General features: G+C 36.6%; 1 protein-coding gene across 2 annotated transcripts in view; it reads left to right on the forward strand.

Moving 5' to 3' along the window:
* Positions 1 to 18,998, forward strand: part of necab1 (N-terminal EF-hand calcium binding protein 1) — a 40,673-nt gene that overhangs the window by 1,652 nt on the left and 20,023 nt on the right. For both annotated transcript variants that reach the window (XM_044170754.1, XM_044170753.1), the window contains exons 2-5: positions 942 to 966; positions 4,477 to 4,585; positions 14,003 to 14,028; positions 14,317 to 14,414. In XM_044170754.1, coding sequence (XP_044026689.1) covers positions 942 to 966; positions 4,477 to 4,585; positions 14,003 to 14,028; positions 14,317 to 14,414 — 258 coding nt within the window. The remainder of the gene's footprint in view (positions 1 to 941; positions 967 to 4,476; positions 4,586 to 14,002; positions 14,029 to 14,316; positions 14,415 to 18,998) is intronic.

The following is an 18,998-nucleotide window of genomic DNA, read 5'->3' on the forward strand; positions in this document are numbered from 1 at the left end:
ATAAAAGGCAGCAAATTCTCACATTTGAGAACCATCACATTTTTGGGGCATTTTTGCTTAAAAACTGACTTTATTAATTGATTATCAAAATAGTTGCTGATTAATCCTCTGTCAGTCAGCTAATCAATTAATCAGTTAATGGTTGCAGCTGTAGATAAAAGATAATGAAGCAATATGGGATGAAGGCATGGAGAAGTGATGATTGATTGTTTTAACTTTGAGATTGACATTATTGTTTTTTTGTGTGTGTGTATGTGTTGACCTGGGTGGGGAGGATGCTGCTGCGTACAATTGCCTTGCTAAGATAAATAAAGTTGTATTGAATCTAATTGAATTTAATTGATTGATTATAGAAATTAGAGATGGATCAGAGATGGGTAACAGGTACAACTGAGATGGAAACAATGGGTTGGGGATAGAAAAAGAGGTGCCAAAGACTGATTAGCAGGAAAATGTGAACAAATTATGTAAGTCTGAACACACGACAGACTGCCAGGAGCTAGAAGAAGGTGGGAGGATATTTTTTATTAGTATTTTTACCCCTTTGTGGCGCAGAGCTGAAGTCCCCCAAGCAAGGAAAATCCAAAAATGGAAGGATGGCATTTTAAAATTTTGATCTTGCACATGAAGCGTTATGCTGTCAGATTTAGCCTATAGTGAAAATGTGGAAATACAAAGCCTGGTCAAATTGTTCAAACCCAACAAGATGAGAAAGTGGGCCTTGCTATTTGGAGGTGGTTCAACCCTTTTTTAAAGCTGATGTGGTCATTGCCGCTCTGCCTTTCATCTCTTCTGGACTCGGGAGCAGCACTATCAATAATTTAATGACACATTGCTTTTGAGCGTGTGATCGATGATCCCCACACACACACACTTACTTTAACTTTGATGATGTGAAACCTTTTTTGATGTCTCTCTTTTTTTTCCTTTTCTCATTACAGATTTTGCGGAGAGCTGATAAAAACGGTAAATATTGCACCAAAAAGCTCCCTCCAGACTCACACATGAACACACACACACCTCTCTCTTTGGCATTACTTCAACCTTTCTTTCTCGTTTGTGAAAGCAGATGTACTTTCTCAATGAAATTCCGATCATGACTCTCTGCTGATACTCTTTCAGTTTCCATGGAAACAGGAAACTGACTATGCTCACTGAGGTTCAGTATCAGAACATTAACGAAGAAAAACGTCAAAAATTTGCACCAATTTGACATTTTTATTGTGGCACTACATGCTTAATGACTTAGAGGTGTATAGCCTGGAGCTTCAGGGCAAATTCTGCTGTTTCACCTCTGCTGTCTTGTGCAGTATTATCATAATATGCAGTATAAACATATATTGTAATATATATAATTTATTTTGTTATTAACTAGGGACAGCAGGAGTCTGAATCCAGGTTATCTGCCCATCCATCCTGTTCCCCTCAACCTAAATACTCTTTAACAAACCACAAAGGCAGGAGATCCAAAAGGAAGAAGTGAAATAACGCTGTGGATCTCTAGCTTTTTAATTTATTGAGTCTGATTTATTCAAGTCGGTCTGATAGACTGCTTTTCTTGCATTTGTGTGCAGTCAAAAAATTAAATAAAATTCCTTCAATTACAGTAATAACATTTTTAAATGTCATATTTGCAATAAATCACAGCGATCACTCATATTTTTCTGTACTAAAAGCATTTTCCTTCATTTCTGAGTAACACATACAGTAGCCTATGTGTATATTTTTAATTTTAACTAATGTATAAACTAATATAGATTAAATGCAAATAAAAGTGTTGATTTAGTTTTTCTTTGCTGGAAAAATAAAATTTTGAAAAAAAAAACAAAGTGTAAAAATGAGAATAAGCAGTTTTATGGGAGGTTATTTGCTGGACTAAACTATTTCTTGGCCAGGACCAGAAACTTCCTGGAGTCTCCACTGGTTGCCTGGCAACTGCTCCCTGCCAAGAAATAGTCCCGGATATAACCCCCGTAAAACCACGAAATATCGTTTTTACACTTTCACTGCTCACAGATTGAACAAATTAGATATAACGTGTTAGTGAGCTTTAGAGGTGCTGGTAGACAGATTTTGTTGCCTTTGGACAGAGCCAGGCTAGCATGTTTCCTCTTGTCTCCAGTCTTTATGCTAAGCTAAGCTAACTGGCTGCTGGCTTTAGCTTCATATGTAGTGTACAGATATAAGAGTGGTATCAATCTTCTCATTTAATTCTCTGCAAGAAGGTGAATAAGTGAATTTCCCAAAATGTCAAACTGTTCTCTTCGTTCTTAATTTCTTCCATTTTTGGGAGGGATATTCAGTATATATACCTTAAATATACCTTTAAATATAAATTGTTTTTTCATTAATGGCCCTGCCATGCAAATAAAAGTGTAGATACACTATAATACCACAGTAAGAAATCTAATCTGAAGCTCTTACAGCTGTGCTTCAGATAAGATTTGCCTCTATTAATCTCGACGAACACTCTGATTAAGGTTTTTATATAATGAAATAATATTAATAATGTATAATGTGCTTTGTCCAGTGTGCTGCTTATATTTTGGAACCTCTGTCAAAATGCATATGGTGTATCCTACAGATTGGAGATGAGACCACCATTTGCTTGTATGACTGTACACTGACAGTATCTTTTTTGTTAAGCTAACACTAGTTGTAAAATTTAGCCCGACTGACACACACTTTCACACATCATGTTAAATATTCCCACAGGCTTTGTTCATTGCTGGTATCACACAGTCGAAACACATCAAATTGAGTGTCTTTAGTTAAGGAGCACACTGAAATCAGGTTTCTTCTGACATTTTGACAGAGACCCTGACATCAAAAATAATTTCCTTTACATGCAAAAATAGCTAATCAGAATTCATTATTCACACAGCATGACATGCTTCATTATTCATTAAATGTCTGTCCCACGCTGTGAATGATTTGAGGTCTTGTTGTGCAGCAATATAAGAAGTCATCCTACATGTTTGTTTTTAGTGTTGTGCAAACAGCAGCACTTATATGTCAGGGCTGTTCCAAAAGTCTTTCTGAACTCATCGACAGTGAGTCATTGATTTATGTGCATGTGTGTTTGCCTTTGTGCATCTTCTAAAAGGGGCTCTTGCTCACAGCAACTATAGTGACAAGATAGCAAGACTGAACATCACCTCCAGAGCAGCAGGTCAGCAGAGAAGATTTAAAAGACCAAAGAAACCACTGGAGCCAGAGCTGTGTGAAAAATATGTTGTCTGTGGTTGATTATCTTCATTTTGCTGAAGGATATTCAGTTTGGGGCTGCTCATTTTGAAATTCTGTTTATTTTCACCTCATGAATATTTCACACAGCTTGGGCCTTTTTTATTCTACTCATAATTGCAGAACCTCAAAGCATAAAAATGACTGATTGTTTGAGATTACCGTTAAGTTGGTCTAGCTGAACAAGTGGTGATGACCCTGTACGTTCACAGTGTTGTTAACTATAATAATAAAAACAAGGAAGAATGTTTCACTGTGGAGTTATTTTGTTAGGTTTTATTACTGCTTTTTCTACTTTGAAGGGAATTTGATCTATACACCTGATGCCATCTTTTGCCGATTCAGCTCCAGCTCAGGCGGTGGACTAAAATTCTTCATTAAAAGTTATTATACCAATTTCCTAATGGGATGATGAGGAAAGAAATCTGTGCTGCTGACCATCTTCAAATCTTTTCACTTCCATGATACATTTCATTACATTTTTATGTGCAACACACCTGCAGTCAGCGGTGGAATGTAACTAAGTACATTTGCTCAAGAACTGTACTTTAAATTTGAGGTACTTATACTTAATTTGACTCTTTTCTTTTCATGCCACTTTCTACTTCTACTCCACCACATTTCAGCGGGAAATATTGTACTTTTTCTCCACTACATTTATCTGACAGCTTTAGTTACTAGTTACTTTACAAATAAAGATGTTTGCACACAAAACATACATATCTTATAAAATATGATGCTTTGTTATAAATTAAACTACCCAACAGTATATACAAGTACAGCTGAAACGATTAGTTGATTAATCAGTTAGTCGATTGACAGAAAATTAATAGGCAACATTAAACAGCAGTAAAATCCTGGTTTTATATTAATGCATGAGTAATAATAATCTAATGATACATAATATATAATAGCATAACAGTCACAGGGGACATTTTTATGCATTGCATACTTTTGATCATTTAAGTACATTTCCCTGATTATACTTACACACTTTTACTTAAGTAACATTTTCAGTGCAGGACTTTGTAACTCATGTAAAGGATCTGAATACTTCATCCACCACTGCTGCAGACACAAACCAGAATGCTCATTTGACCAAAACAAGTTTTTTATTTATATAAGAATTTTTTTAGAAAATGGCCGCCTCACCTCACAGCATGTTCCGGTCCTGACTGAGTCGTTCTGACACTGTGTTGACATGTTGCATTTGTGCTCCCCCCCCCTCAGACGATGGAAAGCTGTCCTTTGATGAATTCAAAGCCTACTTCTCTGATGGAGTCTTGACAGCTGAGGAATTAAAGGAGCTCTTCCACACAATTGACACTCATAACACAGAGTAAGTCAATTAAGTTTTGTAGACTTTTCTACATCTTACAAGCACCACGTTGTTCCTAAACTTCTTTACCCACGCAGACTAAACCCGCCTTACAGCTCTATCACCTGTCGAAAATAACCAAAATATATGTGACTGTGGTCTAGTGCTTAAAGAAAGAATAATAGCAAATATAAACATAACCTTGGCATAGTCCCCGTATAATACACTATTCAAAAAACACTGAATTTTTGTATGAACTTCTACAATATCAGAACATATATAACATGTGACACATGAGTGTGAGTGTACAGGAACAGTGAACCACTGGTTGATGAATAGACATGTTTTCAAACCAAGCTGTACACTCACAGCCATGAAGTTGTATAAGTAATCAATCATGTTGTATTTATTTATCATTGTATTGTACAGTGTACCGAAAATAATATGAAACATCCAAAAGAAAGTGGCTCATATAAAATACTTTGGGCCACACTCTGATAATACATTTCTAGTCATAAGCTCAGAATTGTTCAAGTGATGATAAGCGGACCAAGATGTGAAGAGAAGACACACTCACACTCTTATTTATTATATGTAAGGATTAAAGACAGATTTACATATATATATATGTATATATATATATATATATATATATATATATATATATATATATATATATATATATATATATATATATATATATATATATATATATATATATTTAAATATTGCACATTTTCACAACACATCACTTGCTACCCTTACAGACTTCAAAACACCAGCAACTACCCAGAATTACCCTGACAACCATACTAAACATCATAGCAACCACTTAGCAACACTCTAGTAACCACTCAGAGCACTATGGTGGTAGTACCACCGTAGCAACAGGCAACTGCACGGAAACCACCTGATGATGCATAATAACCGTCTGAAACCCTTACCATCCATCTATCAACCACCACAAACATACTTCATGCGCACCACTGCATGAAATAACAAGATATAGGCATATAGATAAAATAAGAATTAGGAATACATGCATGCATACTTTGTTGCTGCCAATGTGCGGGTCTTGTACATCCCTTTAATATTAGGCTGAGAGGAATTGGAAGATTATCCTCCACTGCTTCCATTTAATTTAATCTAAGTTAGAAATCAGTCTCAGTTATATATAGATAATACATATATATATATATATATATATATATATATATATATATATATATATATATATATATATATATATATATAGATAGATAGATAGATAGATAGATAGATAGATAATATATATATATATTTATTTATTTATCTAAGGCTACAAGGGTAAATAAATAAATCATTTTATATTGTTGGAATTACAAAATGTACTTTAAGTGAACAACAGCATTGTTATATTTTTTACATCAACAACAGGCCTATAGTCCATTCCCACATTGTATTGCCTTTTTTCATGCATGTTTTATTACTTAGCAACTAAAACATTTAATTAATAACCATTTTATATATTGCATAATTTATTACTTTAATTTCCATGTCCCCAATGCACACCATCAGTGCTTTGCATTTGATGCAAGGTCTTCATTCAAAATTCAGTACTCAACTGGGACCAGCTGCATGCCTTCAGTTTTAAGTTAAGCAAGTGTGCTTATGGACTGCACCCTCACCAGCTGAATCCTCCTAACAGACACATGGAGGAGGTAACAAGATCACTGTTATGTCAGGGAGGGAAACACAGGCCAGCAGAGATGAGCTGAGGTGATATAGCGATGACTGAAACTTAAATAATCTCCCAAATACGATTGTCACCCTTATCTTTAACGGCACAGTCAGCTATCAGACACTGAAGGTTATCTTTGTCATGAATTTAAAGAATTATTTAACGGCTGCTCAAAATCCTGTTTTCTGCTGTAGTGAAGTGCACTCACGGTGTGTTCAGTACACATCAGCATCTCTGTCAGGTGTAGTTACAAGTGCAACAGAGCACACACACAAAGTCTGCAACAACAGACTTTCAACCAGAAGAGGTCAGTGAAACTTTGCTTTTCAGTTTGCTGTTACAGTAAAAAAGTTAACTCTTTACGCAAGAGTTAGACAAGTGAAAATATTAATCTGCTGGTGGCGCTTGAAGAAAAGTCAGGGGATCATCAAAGTCATTAGCATTCATCCTCTGAGGACCATTATGTTTTAAGGGGAGTCCGGACATACGCCTTGGACAGACAGACTGAATAAGTGATCAGCAAAAAATTTGCCTTTGGTCATTTATATTTTATTTTATATAGCCATTCAGGCAATGACAGCTTTGGTACCTTTTATTGCTGCAATAAAATGGCTCAAATGACTGTTCAGCACTGAGGCTGTTTCCCACTGAGAGAAAAGTATGAAAAGAGCCCCTCCACCTATAATTTGCATGCATCCTTTGAGCAAACCCCTATGGACAGGTTTGTATGATGATATTGTTTAACTTTAACTAATATCCTGATTGAGATTAAACATGGAAATATTATGTGAAAGTCATTAATGTGCTGCATTATACAGGGGTGACATTTGAGGTGAACATTTGGGATAGCACTGGCTGTGATGAAGGCCAGAGATAGACTTTTTATTCGAGATATGTATTTACAGTATGTGTATACTTCCTTGTAGACAAGTGAAATTAGAAATAATAAATGGGATAAAACACAATATATCTATAGGCTTTAAGATCAACTAGTCAGATAACGTTAGTCAAGCAACCTTACATCGCATAATTGTAGCAGTTCTTCTGTCCTGTGATAGAAAAGGATGAAAAACCCCTGAGAATCATTTTGAAACAGTTTTTGTATTATGGAAAATGAAAGTTGTCTTGTTATGGCTGGATTTTGCTGTAAGAGATGCTACTGTGGTGCTGTTAGCAATATCTTTCTCTTTCTCTGATGCTTTAAAGTAACTGAATACCTGTTTGAACAACCCACGCTGCGCTACACTTGGAAAAATCATGATATTCATTGTCTAATAGTTATGATTTGGGGCTTGAATCAGTTTAATATATTGATAGATATGGTCTCAATTAATGGTCTGTCAAGGGAGACCTGTTTCTCTGTGACTTTTGAATATAGTCTGTAGCAGTTGTTTGTTGTTTGGTCAGGCTAAGAAAGACATTTGGCTAACGCACAATAATGTGATGAGGGTTTTGGTCCAATGAACATTCTGGCCCTGTTAAAAGGACTGTGGCAGCTTTTCTAGTAGTAGAGTAGAGTGATGCTGCAACTTAGTGTAGAATAGTGCACTTTGTAGCGCAGGATCATACAGCCTGGATATGTGTGTGGTAGATAACTCCCTGTAGGGTGCCCTTCCAGTGAAGAAAAAGTGATTAAGTGCACTAATGGGTGCCCTTAAAATGGAGAAAACACCATGCAGTGCCATAAAGGCTGCCCTACATGCTAGAAAATTTGTTGGCCACTACATGCCTCTAAATGAATAAATAGTTAATAGTTCCCTGTGCATTTTTATTACAGAGGTGTAGTACTTTAATGTGTAGGTGTAATACTTTATACTTTTTAATATGTGTCACAGATTTAAACATAATAGAACAGTTTCAACATAAATGTATCATGACTTTCTGCGTGCTGGTTCCCCATTATATGCAGCTGGTGACCTTGTTTTTTTGTCCCTGCCCCTCAGACAGCCTGAGTCCGCCACTGTGTGTGTGTGTGTGTGTGTTTGTATGTCTTCTGTCCAGGGACAAATTTGATTTTCAGACATTGAGAGCAAGGACAGATTGTTCAAACCCATAGAACTTTTATATTGTGTTATTAAATTTTATTTATGTCAGACTGAATTTCAGGGAAACATGTATATGTAGAAAGCCATAAAACAAGCTAATACATTACATAATACTAAATAATACGATCAGACAGTGTGGAATAACATGATTTAAACAACCTTAAAGCTACTTAAATGATTACTCCAGTGATTTAGTATCGCACTCACATAAAATTGGGGGAACTCACAAGAGTCAGATTTGAAAAAACAAAACAAATAAAAACGATGGTCAAAATCAAAGCGGCAGAAGACGAAATATCCCGACTTTTAGTCTTTAGTACAGGTCAAGCTCCAAAAACACTGGATCATACATTTCCCATAATGCAACTCAATAGTCTCAATAGTGACAAGTAAACTGAACTTCATGTGTAAAATCAGTGCAGTGTCAACAACAGGGCAAACAAAAGGGGGAAATGGTATGTCGAGGGAGAGTCCTTGCAAGTATAATACAAACCAAGATGCAGAAAGATACATGAAATTTAGTATAATGTAACTACTGAAAGTAATTTTAAGAGAGAAGTGGAGGCTTTGTTCAGTTCAGTATAGTCAGTCAGCATCTTCAACATTCAGCTGTGGTGGTTGCTGATGAATAATAGTAGCAGGTGGATGCTTGTCGTCTGTGTCACCTGAAGCAAATGGCTTTGCTTGATTTTATTAACAATGTTTAATGAACATCCTAACAAGGATGTTCATTAAACATTGACTCAAGGCAGTGTGTCAATCGTGTTACGGCCTTCACTGGTATAATTAAACAGACCAGAGGATGAGACGCTCTGAGCCACAGCAGCTGAAGGAGGTTTATAAAGGCTACGTTTTCTCTCCCTAATTAACTTGCTACCTGCTGCTGCAACTGATCATCACAACAAAGGTAAGACTGCAGGATTCACTCTTACTTCTCAGTATCAAAAAAAGATTATTGATCTGTGCTGTTGATCATTAGTCCATATTTTGCACTTCCTTCAAAAAGAGAAATCTTTTTTTGCTCTAATGCCACCAAGTTGCATTGCCTGACATTTTCCCTCTCCACATTTATATGTTATTTATTTTAAGTTTGAAATCTTAAAACAATACACTTCAACAGTTCCAGGCAATGCTGTTATCATTTGTAAGCATTATTTCTGACATTTACCTTACCAAGACTTTAAGTATCACTTTTATTACTGCTAGTCATTGCAGTAGAAAGACATAAACACAAGTAGTAAGTGATGCCTTGATTCCTTGAAGTTATCAAACATATTCTATTTTTTCTGTTATCCTATCCATCAGTAAGGCAAGGCAGTTTCATACACAGAGGTGGATTCAAGGTGCTTAAGCCTGACTTGCTATTATGTGAGTCTTGAGTGTACATTTTTAATTATAGTTAATCAAAAATATGTTTAAAGGAACCCAGGGATATGGCTGCCTTGCTCTTGTGCTTTGTCTGCATGCAAACAGCCATGCAGTGTGTTGTAAGTAAAATCTATAGAAAAACTTGTGTTATTAATATTTCTTCTTTATAACACTTAACTAAATTTCTGTCCCACGTTAGTCTCCCCTGGCCCTGTGTCGTGTTTATAATAGCACCAAACGTATTTGAAAATTAAATAAACATTGTTTATTTTCAGTTAAAAATATGTCTATGTTTAGTGCAGCAAAATGGTTAAAGAATTAATTGGAGTTTAGTTTATGTTTTAAAATGTTTAATCAGTTTAAAGTGAACTGCTGATAATGTTTTCTTTCTGTTTACAGCTGACATCTGCAGCTGACAGTTAGTCCTATAAACATTTGCTCTTTTTTTATAGTTTTATTATTTATTGTGATCACTTCAATTCAAGTGTGATTACAAGAAGTATGTGCATGTTGTGTAGGATTGTAACTGTATTTTTCTTATGCTGAAGCCAAGCCAAGGCTAACAACAACAAATACCTGCAGGAAATTTTATTAGATATGTGCACATTTGTGTTTCTGAAATCATAGAAACTGAAAAATGACTGTATATTAACTAAACGTCCTGAAGATTCCAATAAACAACATATGTGAAAATTACTATTTTCACAGTAATATTGCTTTCAGCTACCATGGGTTAAGCTGACTACAAACATACTTACAGCCCCACATTTTTCCTTTGTTCGTAATGGTATAAGAGCCACAATGCCCTCCTCCACCTCCATTTTCTCACATTGGGAATTCTTGTCATGCTTATTGCTTAACCTTAAATTGTTTTTGGGAATATAATGCTGAAAGAGGTTACCTTGCTTAAATGTTTTGCATTCTGGTTTATGGTTACTTTTAAGTTCACCACATTCTTGTGTCATTACTGTTATCAAGTTTTTACACAGATCGACAGCTGTGTGACCACAGAATGCAATTTATGCACTGGGAACCAAGACATTGTGGTTGTCTTAATACCCTAAAAGGCTTGAGCCAGCCCTATTGGCAGCACTCACATTTTGTTACTGTGCAAATTTCAAAAGGTTAATGTTCTGAAATTAAGCTTCATCTTTCAGGAGAACGAATGGAGGTGGAGTGATGGTTCCAGGTTCAGCTACGTCATCTGGAACTCAAGGGAGCCAAACAATGTCAATGGGGACTACTGCATGGAGATGTTCATCGAAAGTATAAAACGATTATTTGATGACACAATGAATTCCATGGAAAAGGAACACAAACACACTAATCTGTTTTCAACAATATTAAAGATTTTGCTTTTAAAATTGTATTATTTTAAAAAGTATGGAAGTGAGGACATGTAATGAGCGCCATAGTACATCCTCCATGATGATGGTGTCACTTCTGCCTTGATGACATCAACACTGGAAAATGTATTGCTAATTTTGATCCACTTCCAATTAACTCAGTAAACACAGCATTTATTCTCAATGTAACAACAATCTCAGACCAGAAGTCAATATTTCAGTCTGCAGATTGTGATTTCATTTAATAAACCTCACTGGTGGAATTGAAAGTGAACTAAAAACTGCTTGCATTCAATAATGACAAAATCTTTGTCTACAAATCTTTTGCTGTCATTTCTCATATATACACATCCAGGTTAATGCTGTGTAAAAGCCTAAATGATCTAAGAATAATCTACTCATCTTGGGAAAAAACTAAATATATTACTGTTGGTTAACAAGTTGAAACATTACAAAAATATATGCCTCCAATAATCAATAAAATAAAAAATCTAATCTTGTGAAACTACTGTACTGAACTCATACAAATACACCAGAGAGTTTCTACAAATATTTTTAACTGGTCAGCTGTTCTAAATATACACCCATAAATTTTCACCTGAGCAGCTTTAAAGTAATGAAACAAAACTGTTTGTTTCTCACTGAGACGTCACTATCACATATGTGATAATATGAGGGATATATTCGAACCCGAGGCAATCCTTACACCTGTCAGTGATGTTGCAAAATTATGATGAATCATATCCTAAACTTTATTACGAGTGTCATTGTAGGGAAGCGTGAGTGAGTGAATGAATTGAATGTGCTGAGCTGTGTCATTTTTCCTTGTAATTCACCCTGACATTTGTGGTATCTTAGGGAACAAGGGGATCTCAACATATTTAAAATTAAATTACTGACTAATTAATATTTAAACTGTTGTTTGAATTGTCTGCTTTGGTTTTTTGTTTTGTGCTGAACTTTGTGCTACATTTTGTGCATGAAAGATGCTATAAGTTTATTATTATATGTGCATTTGTATACAACAATAGTTTGTAATGATGGAGACAGGTGGGTCCAGCAAGGTTGAAGAGTTAAACTGAATGCAAACTACAAGTAAACATTTCTTGCCTTATACCTAAACCTAACCATTTTTAACATATTTCATAGACAACACCATAAATTCTTAATGAAAAGAGCTGTGTTCCTCTAGCTTCTTTTCTATAATGTGTGTTTTTCCACAGATTCAAGAGTTACTACTATAGACTACATACTGTGAATATATTGCTCTCTCTGACAGCTAGTACCATCAAATGGCTCTAGTCCTGCCTCAGAGTTATTTTTCTGGTGTTAGAAATTACTTTGGTGTGCCTCAGGGATCAATTTTAGGTTATTTTATGTTTTCATTATATGTTTCTCATTGCTGATGTGATTAGGAGTCATGGTATTTAATTCCACAGTTTAGTATTGATGCTGATTGAATGCCTCAGCAGTCAAAGGGACAAAGATGAGTAATTCAAACAGTCATTCCGATGATTACGAACAACATAATGATCACTTTTATCCATGATGTAATTTGTTACCCTCATTATATGAATATCATAAGATGTGTAATTTACCTGTGTTAACCACCATTGTCAACAAAGATGATGCTACATGAAGTATTTCATATATGTCTAAAGAGTAATTAGATGCACAAACAAATGTATATTATTTGCACCTCCGGCTGATATACATCTGCATCCAATTTAAACATACACACACATTGTCATCATCATTATCATCGCAGCCACCATGACAGCGTACTAACGACTTCATGTTAAACCAAAATTAATATGTGCCTCCCTCTGTGAAATTAACACAAAGGGAAGCAGATGGCAAAGTTGTTAGGAAGTAATTTGGAGGTGTTAAATTGAATCGTGCATTGATTAAAGAATGAGTCACTGAACTGTAAGGTCTGCCTGACAGGCTGGCTAACCTGCTCAGGTTGATGTCGAAGACTGAAAGGTTATTCGATACTTATTAGATCATTTTAAAATGCTGCATGATATTCACATGTATTTACAGACTACATGATGTTGCATGTAATCTGTAAATGCAGACAGTTTAACTTGAAGATCTTGTAGTGCAGTTTCACACAAGGAGTCCAGCATGTGCAAAATTAATGGATTTAATTACATTTCTGTTTAACTAGACTCTACTATAATTCATCATGTTTCTTATAGTCTTAGTAGATAATGTATCTTAAAATGTCATCCAAGTTTCAAGCAACACAAGCAAGAGCTTTTTAGTCTGTTACTCGGTTTAGTGTCTAACCTCTGGTAATCCCCTGTCTTTGTCTGTCCTCTGTGGCTCTAAGTGTTTTCTCCTGTTTGAACCAATTGATTTCTAAGGCACTTTCCCCCCTGTGAATGACAGCTACAGCTTGTGTGCGCAATAGAGTTAAAACCAGTGTAAATCCCCAGCCTCTTTCACTGTAACAAGGAATAAGATGTCTCTTTTGGGTCTCTTGCTGGACAGAGGATACAATGGCTAAATTTCCACTTGCTCTTCTTTATTTCTCTGTTTCTGTCTCTCTCTTTCAGACACACATACTGTATACCAAAGGCGTAAATTACAGGGGAGATGAAACCCCACCAATAACCCCACATGGGTGCCCCCATGTTCAACCCAAAGTTACGCTCTTGCTGTATACACACCGAGACCTCCCCAAAACACACTCATGCATGGACATTTATCACAAACAGCCAAAATTCCTCAAGGGCTGTCTGTGAGGGATTCGCTGTCTGGTCTCTACGCCTCAAGACATATTTAACTCGCTCCCGTTGTCACCACACACTGATTCACCAAATCATAGTCTGCCCAGGAAAAGGTTTTGCAGAGATGAAAGATTAGCCTGTCACTTCCTTTAACCTTGGAAACTTTTGTTTTTAAGGAATTCTTTTTATTTAAATGTTTCTCTAATTTTTTTGTTTTGCAGCAATGTGGACACTGATGAACTCTGTGGTAAGTTGATCCTTCACCTAAATAAGAACTACTTTTAATATCAGTAATAAGCTGTTTTGTTCTAGCTTTATCTTGCTTTACCTCACAGTCAGGAACACCATAGACTCAAATGCTATTTGATGTTTTCCCAGCATAAGGAAAGAACTATGTTAGATGTGGTCACATCAAACCCCTACAGGCTGTGTGACTGAGGTGTCACACCAATGCTGCTTAAACAAAACACCTACAGCCCTGTCCTAGTTGTTTAACTCACAAAAAGTTTCCTTTTTTTGTCTCTCTGCTGCAAAGAGTATTTCTCCCAGCACCTCAGTGAATATGAGAATGTTCTCGCTTCCTTAGAAGACCTGAATATGTCGATACTGAAGGCGATGGACAAAACAAAGAAGGTAAGATGATAGAAATGAAAGCTAACCCTGCTTTTCTCGTCATAACACACAAGGGGTGTATTGCAAAGCTGCTATGTGTATCTGTGTCTGTTAATGTCTGTATTCTGATCTGTAATCTGTAACATGGGTGACTGTGGCTTAGTGGTAGAGTGGGTCGTCTGCTAATCGGAAGGCTGGCGGTTCGGTCCTGGCTTCCACCAGCCCACATGTCAAAGTATCGTTGGGCAAGACACTGAACCCCAAATTGCTCCTGAGGGCTGTGTGTTTTTGTGTGTATGTGAATGAGTTAGTTTCTTTGTACTGATGAGCAGTTGGCACCTGCCACCAGTGTATGTGTGAATGTGATATGTAATGTGAAGCGCTTTGAGAGGTCGGAAGACTAGAAAGGCTATATACGTATATATGTACAGTATATGTATAGCTGCTCACAAAATATACAAAGTAACATAGTATTTTAACCAAGTAACTAAATTAATCAAATAATAAAGCTTAATTTGTAATTGAACTCACACATGGAAATCTACACAGAAAATAGGAGGTTTTAACATTGGGAAAATACTAGTCAGAATTACATTATTGTATGATTTTTCTTTAAAAACTAGAGGTTGTGTATATGATGGGAGGTGATCCTGATGAAAATAAAGTGTGTTTAAAGATTGAAGGTATTGATGCTATCAAGTCTTAGTTTACCATGTTAGCATGCTAACATTTGCTAATTAGCAGTAAATACTAACTACAGCTGAGGATGATGAGAATGTCTGTTTTTCTGGTATTTGGTCATAAACCAAAGTATTGGACAAATTGAAATTTTCACCTGATGATGGCGCTAGAGGAAAAGTTAAGGGATCACCAAAATTATTAGGATTCATCCTCTGGGAACCATCAATGTCTGTACAAACGTTTGTGCCAATGCATCTAATAGATTTTGAGATATTTCACAGAAGTGAAAACTTTGGCAGGGGATCAAAGTCATTAGAAATGCTGCATGTCATCACCTCTCTCCCGCCTTTCCTGTCTTTCTCTGCAGCTATCACTATCTGATGCCTAAAAAGAAATCTGGGGACCATGAATTTCTCTATAAAATTTTGCGGCAAACCATCAAATAGTTGTAGAGATATTTCAGTCTAGACAACAGTGGTGGACCACCTGTGTTACTTTTAAATACTTCAGAAAAAGCCTGAATCTGATGAGCCACAATTATTATATGTCATTTCTAAATGGATTTATGGGCATTTATTTTTGGTGGATATTGGAGATCCTGACTCCAGTGTAAAGAGTGAGTTAGCGGTGTGTGTGTGTGGATGCTGTTTGTGTCTGTTTAGAGTACATTATCTGTTCATATCCGAACAGTGTATTCATATTACATCCCTGTGACAAGCTCACACACCCACACCTCCACACAGTGAACATAATGATAATAATAAGAGATGTTTGATTTACTCACAGTGTGGCCTAAACTTCACACTGCAAATCTTTCCCAGCATGCTCCTCTGCTGCCCAGCTGGCTTCCTCAGATCTCCCATTAGTCAGATTTCCATTACAGAGCCAAAAAGGACAAGGCAGGGCACATTTATGCTACTAATTAACCTCCAGAACAAAACATGTTATGCTTCTTTTTGGACTTATAAGGAATTAAATGGGTTGCGGCTGCATTGCCAAACAAATATTGCTTTTGATCATGCTCTGGAAAAAGCTTTATATCCTCTTGATCTTACTGTAGAGCTGTGACTTAAGCTGAGTACCTTTTACATTATCAGAAGGGAGAAGAAGAGGGATGAGGGTGGCGAGGGAGAGAAAGGCACACAGACAGAGATGAAGGTAAATGATCAGAGATGACAGAAGAAAAAAGGAGGACTGAAGGGACAAATGATGACGAGAAATGGGGAAAAGGATGTTAGGATGAGGACGAGAGGTGGCTTATTAGATCTGCAAGGACAGTTTCTTTTTCTTTCTATGTAGTTTCTCATCTGGCACATATGACACACGCTGTGAAGCTCAAATTGCCCCTCAGATCTGCACCGAAGCGTCTCATTGTGGCTCCTTCTGAAACACAGTATCGGAGTCAAACCGTTCATTTGTCAGTGGCAGTTTTTTATTAGCACAGAAAGAGGTAACACATGATGACATCTAACTTAAAAACTGTGGTGACAAAGCTAAACGGCAACGGCAGATAAAGATTTTGGTTAGTAAATGTTTGGACACATGAATAGGAAAAAACAGCAGTGAGGGGAGATTTTAAGAAAAAATGGTAACATAATTTCAACAGATAAGTGAACATAATGTATAAATAAATGAAATAGTAGAAAAAACAATTTATATCCTTGACATAACTTTTTCACTCCAAGAGAAAGGTATTTTTCTAGAAATAGGTTACAAAAAGGTTTGGCATGCAGGACCACAGCAGTGAATTACTTGTGCCTGAAATTCAGCCTTTATTTCTGCAAAGTAAATGAAACATACAGATACTTTCACAATCCCTTTGCAATTTTTCATAGACCTCAACATGTGCCAAGCTTTGATGAGGTGCGAAAAATCAAATTGCACCTTAAATCATTTTTCTGTTTTCCAAGAGAATAGTTGAGAGCGGGAAGTGAGACAGCATGAGAGACAGAGGAGAAACAGCAGAGGCAGTGGATGTGTATTTTAAGTTTTTGTCATTTGGAGAGGGATAATTCACCTTGCTGTGGACTTTTAAAAGCATTAAATCAGCTCTCGTGAAATACACAGGAAAAACCACTCTACCTCAGTCAATCTCACAAATCATGTTTTTTCCATCAACACACTCTTCACTGTTATACTTCACTGACATACAGCACAAAATGGATATTTGAGCTCAAATGAAAATGAGTCACTCATTGGACAGAATTGAGGAGTAATTGACCAAGGCAGTAACTTTGAAATCAAATTACAACACTGTGAACAGAGATGGTTTCAGACTACCCCAGGAGCTTTTTTAAAGTGTTTACTCTTGACATGTGGCATGTGACACCATAAATGATATGAGTCATAGCACAAGAAAAGAGAGAGAAGAAACGAATGACACACGTTAGTAAGTACTGGCTGAGCGAGAAGGAGAAGATGCTGCGTTCGTCACAAACTAAATCTCGTTGTCTCTGTTGAATTGTATATGTGTTTGAGTGGGTGGTCTCTGGCTGTGGATGTGTGTGAGGGGGCCGGCTGCATGTGTGTGCATTTGCGAGGTGTTTCCTTTTTTTTGTTACATTGGAAGATTGTTAGTGTGTATTTGTGTAAGCTTACATATGCATAAGCTACATTGTGTGTGCCCTTTTGTGTGCACGCATCAAACATCCATGCACATGTGCGGGGAGGAGCTGGAACAAGATTGTGCATCAAAATCTGAGCCAGGCACATATACGTGTCTGTGCTGAGACACTTAGGGTTTCATTTAGCACACATATTCCTGCCAAAGCTATTTACAGGCTTCCCATACACAACCTCCTTCAGTTTCGACTCCAAACCTTTCCTAGCAGATCTCAGGTGTTTCTCACCTGCAGCTAGAGGAAGTGGCAGTTCTCACACTTGTTGTAGTATTAGGGGTACAATATTTTTTGCATAATGCCAAAGATTATTATTCATGAAAATAAAATAAAATAATAACAGCAAGTACTGGTAGTGGTTTGATGGTAAAATGTACAAATGCAATCTGGACCAGGAGCCAGTTGCAGAACCGTTGGTAAGTTCAACTTAGCTCATAATAATGTCTGTGTTTACAATGTGGAGATTTACACGTCACTAAATTAAAACCGTTTCCACCACACAAACTAGATCTTATGTAGAGATTAGCTAGCTGGTAGTAAATATTTAAACTTGGTAACTGCCAGGTGTAACTGTTGTGTAGCTAGCTAGATAACTCAACCAACTGACAAACGTGTGTCAGGTGGACAGAAACACGACTCCAAATGAATGCTAATGATGCTCCATATCTGCAGGATTATATAAGCAGCTGTTAGCTAACACGCTAATGCAGGTTTAAGTTTTGATCATGCAACCTGATATATCAAATCACTAGTTTGAAACTAGTGATTTTCTAAAAACTTAGGAAGGATTTTACACACAAACTTGATAGTAATGAATTTATGAATAGCTGGAGCAACCCAGTCCCGGGTCTCAAGTTCTGGCACATGAAGGTGGTCAGTTAAAAAGCATTTCACATTTCAATCAGCTTACTTTTGACATTATTTTATGATGATTTGCAATCAGGATTTTAAAAATGGTGAGGTAAAGCCATTTGGCAAAGGGTGAGTCTGATTGCGTGGCAGGGTGGGGATTATGTAGTCATAGTCCTGACTATAAGGCTTAAATAGTGTGATTTTAACAGCAGTGCACTGCCTCCAACAAGGCACTCATCTGACCTTTTGTATGACTGAAAATGATAGATAAAGGGAAAGGCGAAAAGGAAAAAAATCAGGTAGACCTTAAGCTGTTTAAAATGACTATAGATTGGAGAGGTGGACACACACATTCACACAGACACACATCGGTACAGAACACAGGAGGTAATCTATACTCAGATGGTAGACAGGAGACTGACCTTTACCAGTTTTGTCGTGACTACATCTCACT

This window comes from Siniperca chuatsi, linkage group LG17 (assembly GCF_020085105.1).
Source record: "Siniperca chuatsi isolate FFG_IHB_CAS linkage group LG17, ASM2008510v1, whole genome shotgun sequence".
NCBI lineage: Eukaryota > Metazoa > Chordata > Actinopteri > Centrarchiformes > Sinipercidae > Siniperca > Siniperca chuatsi.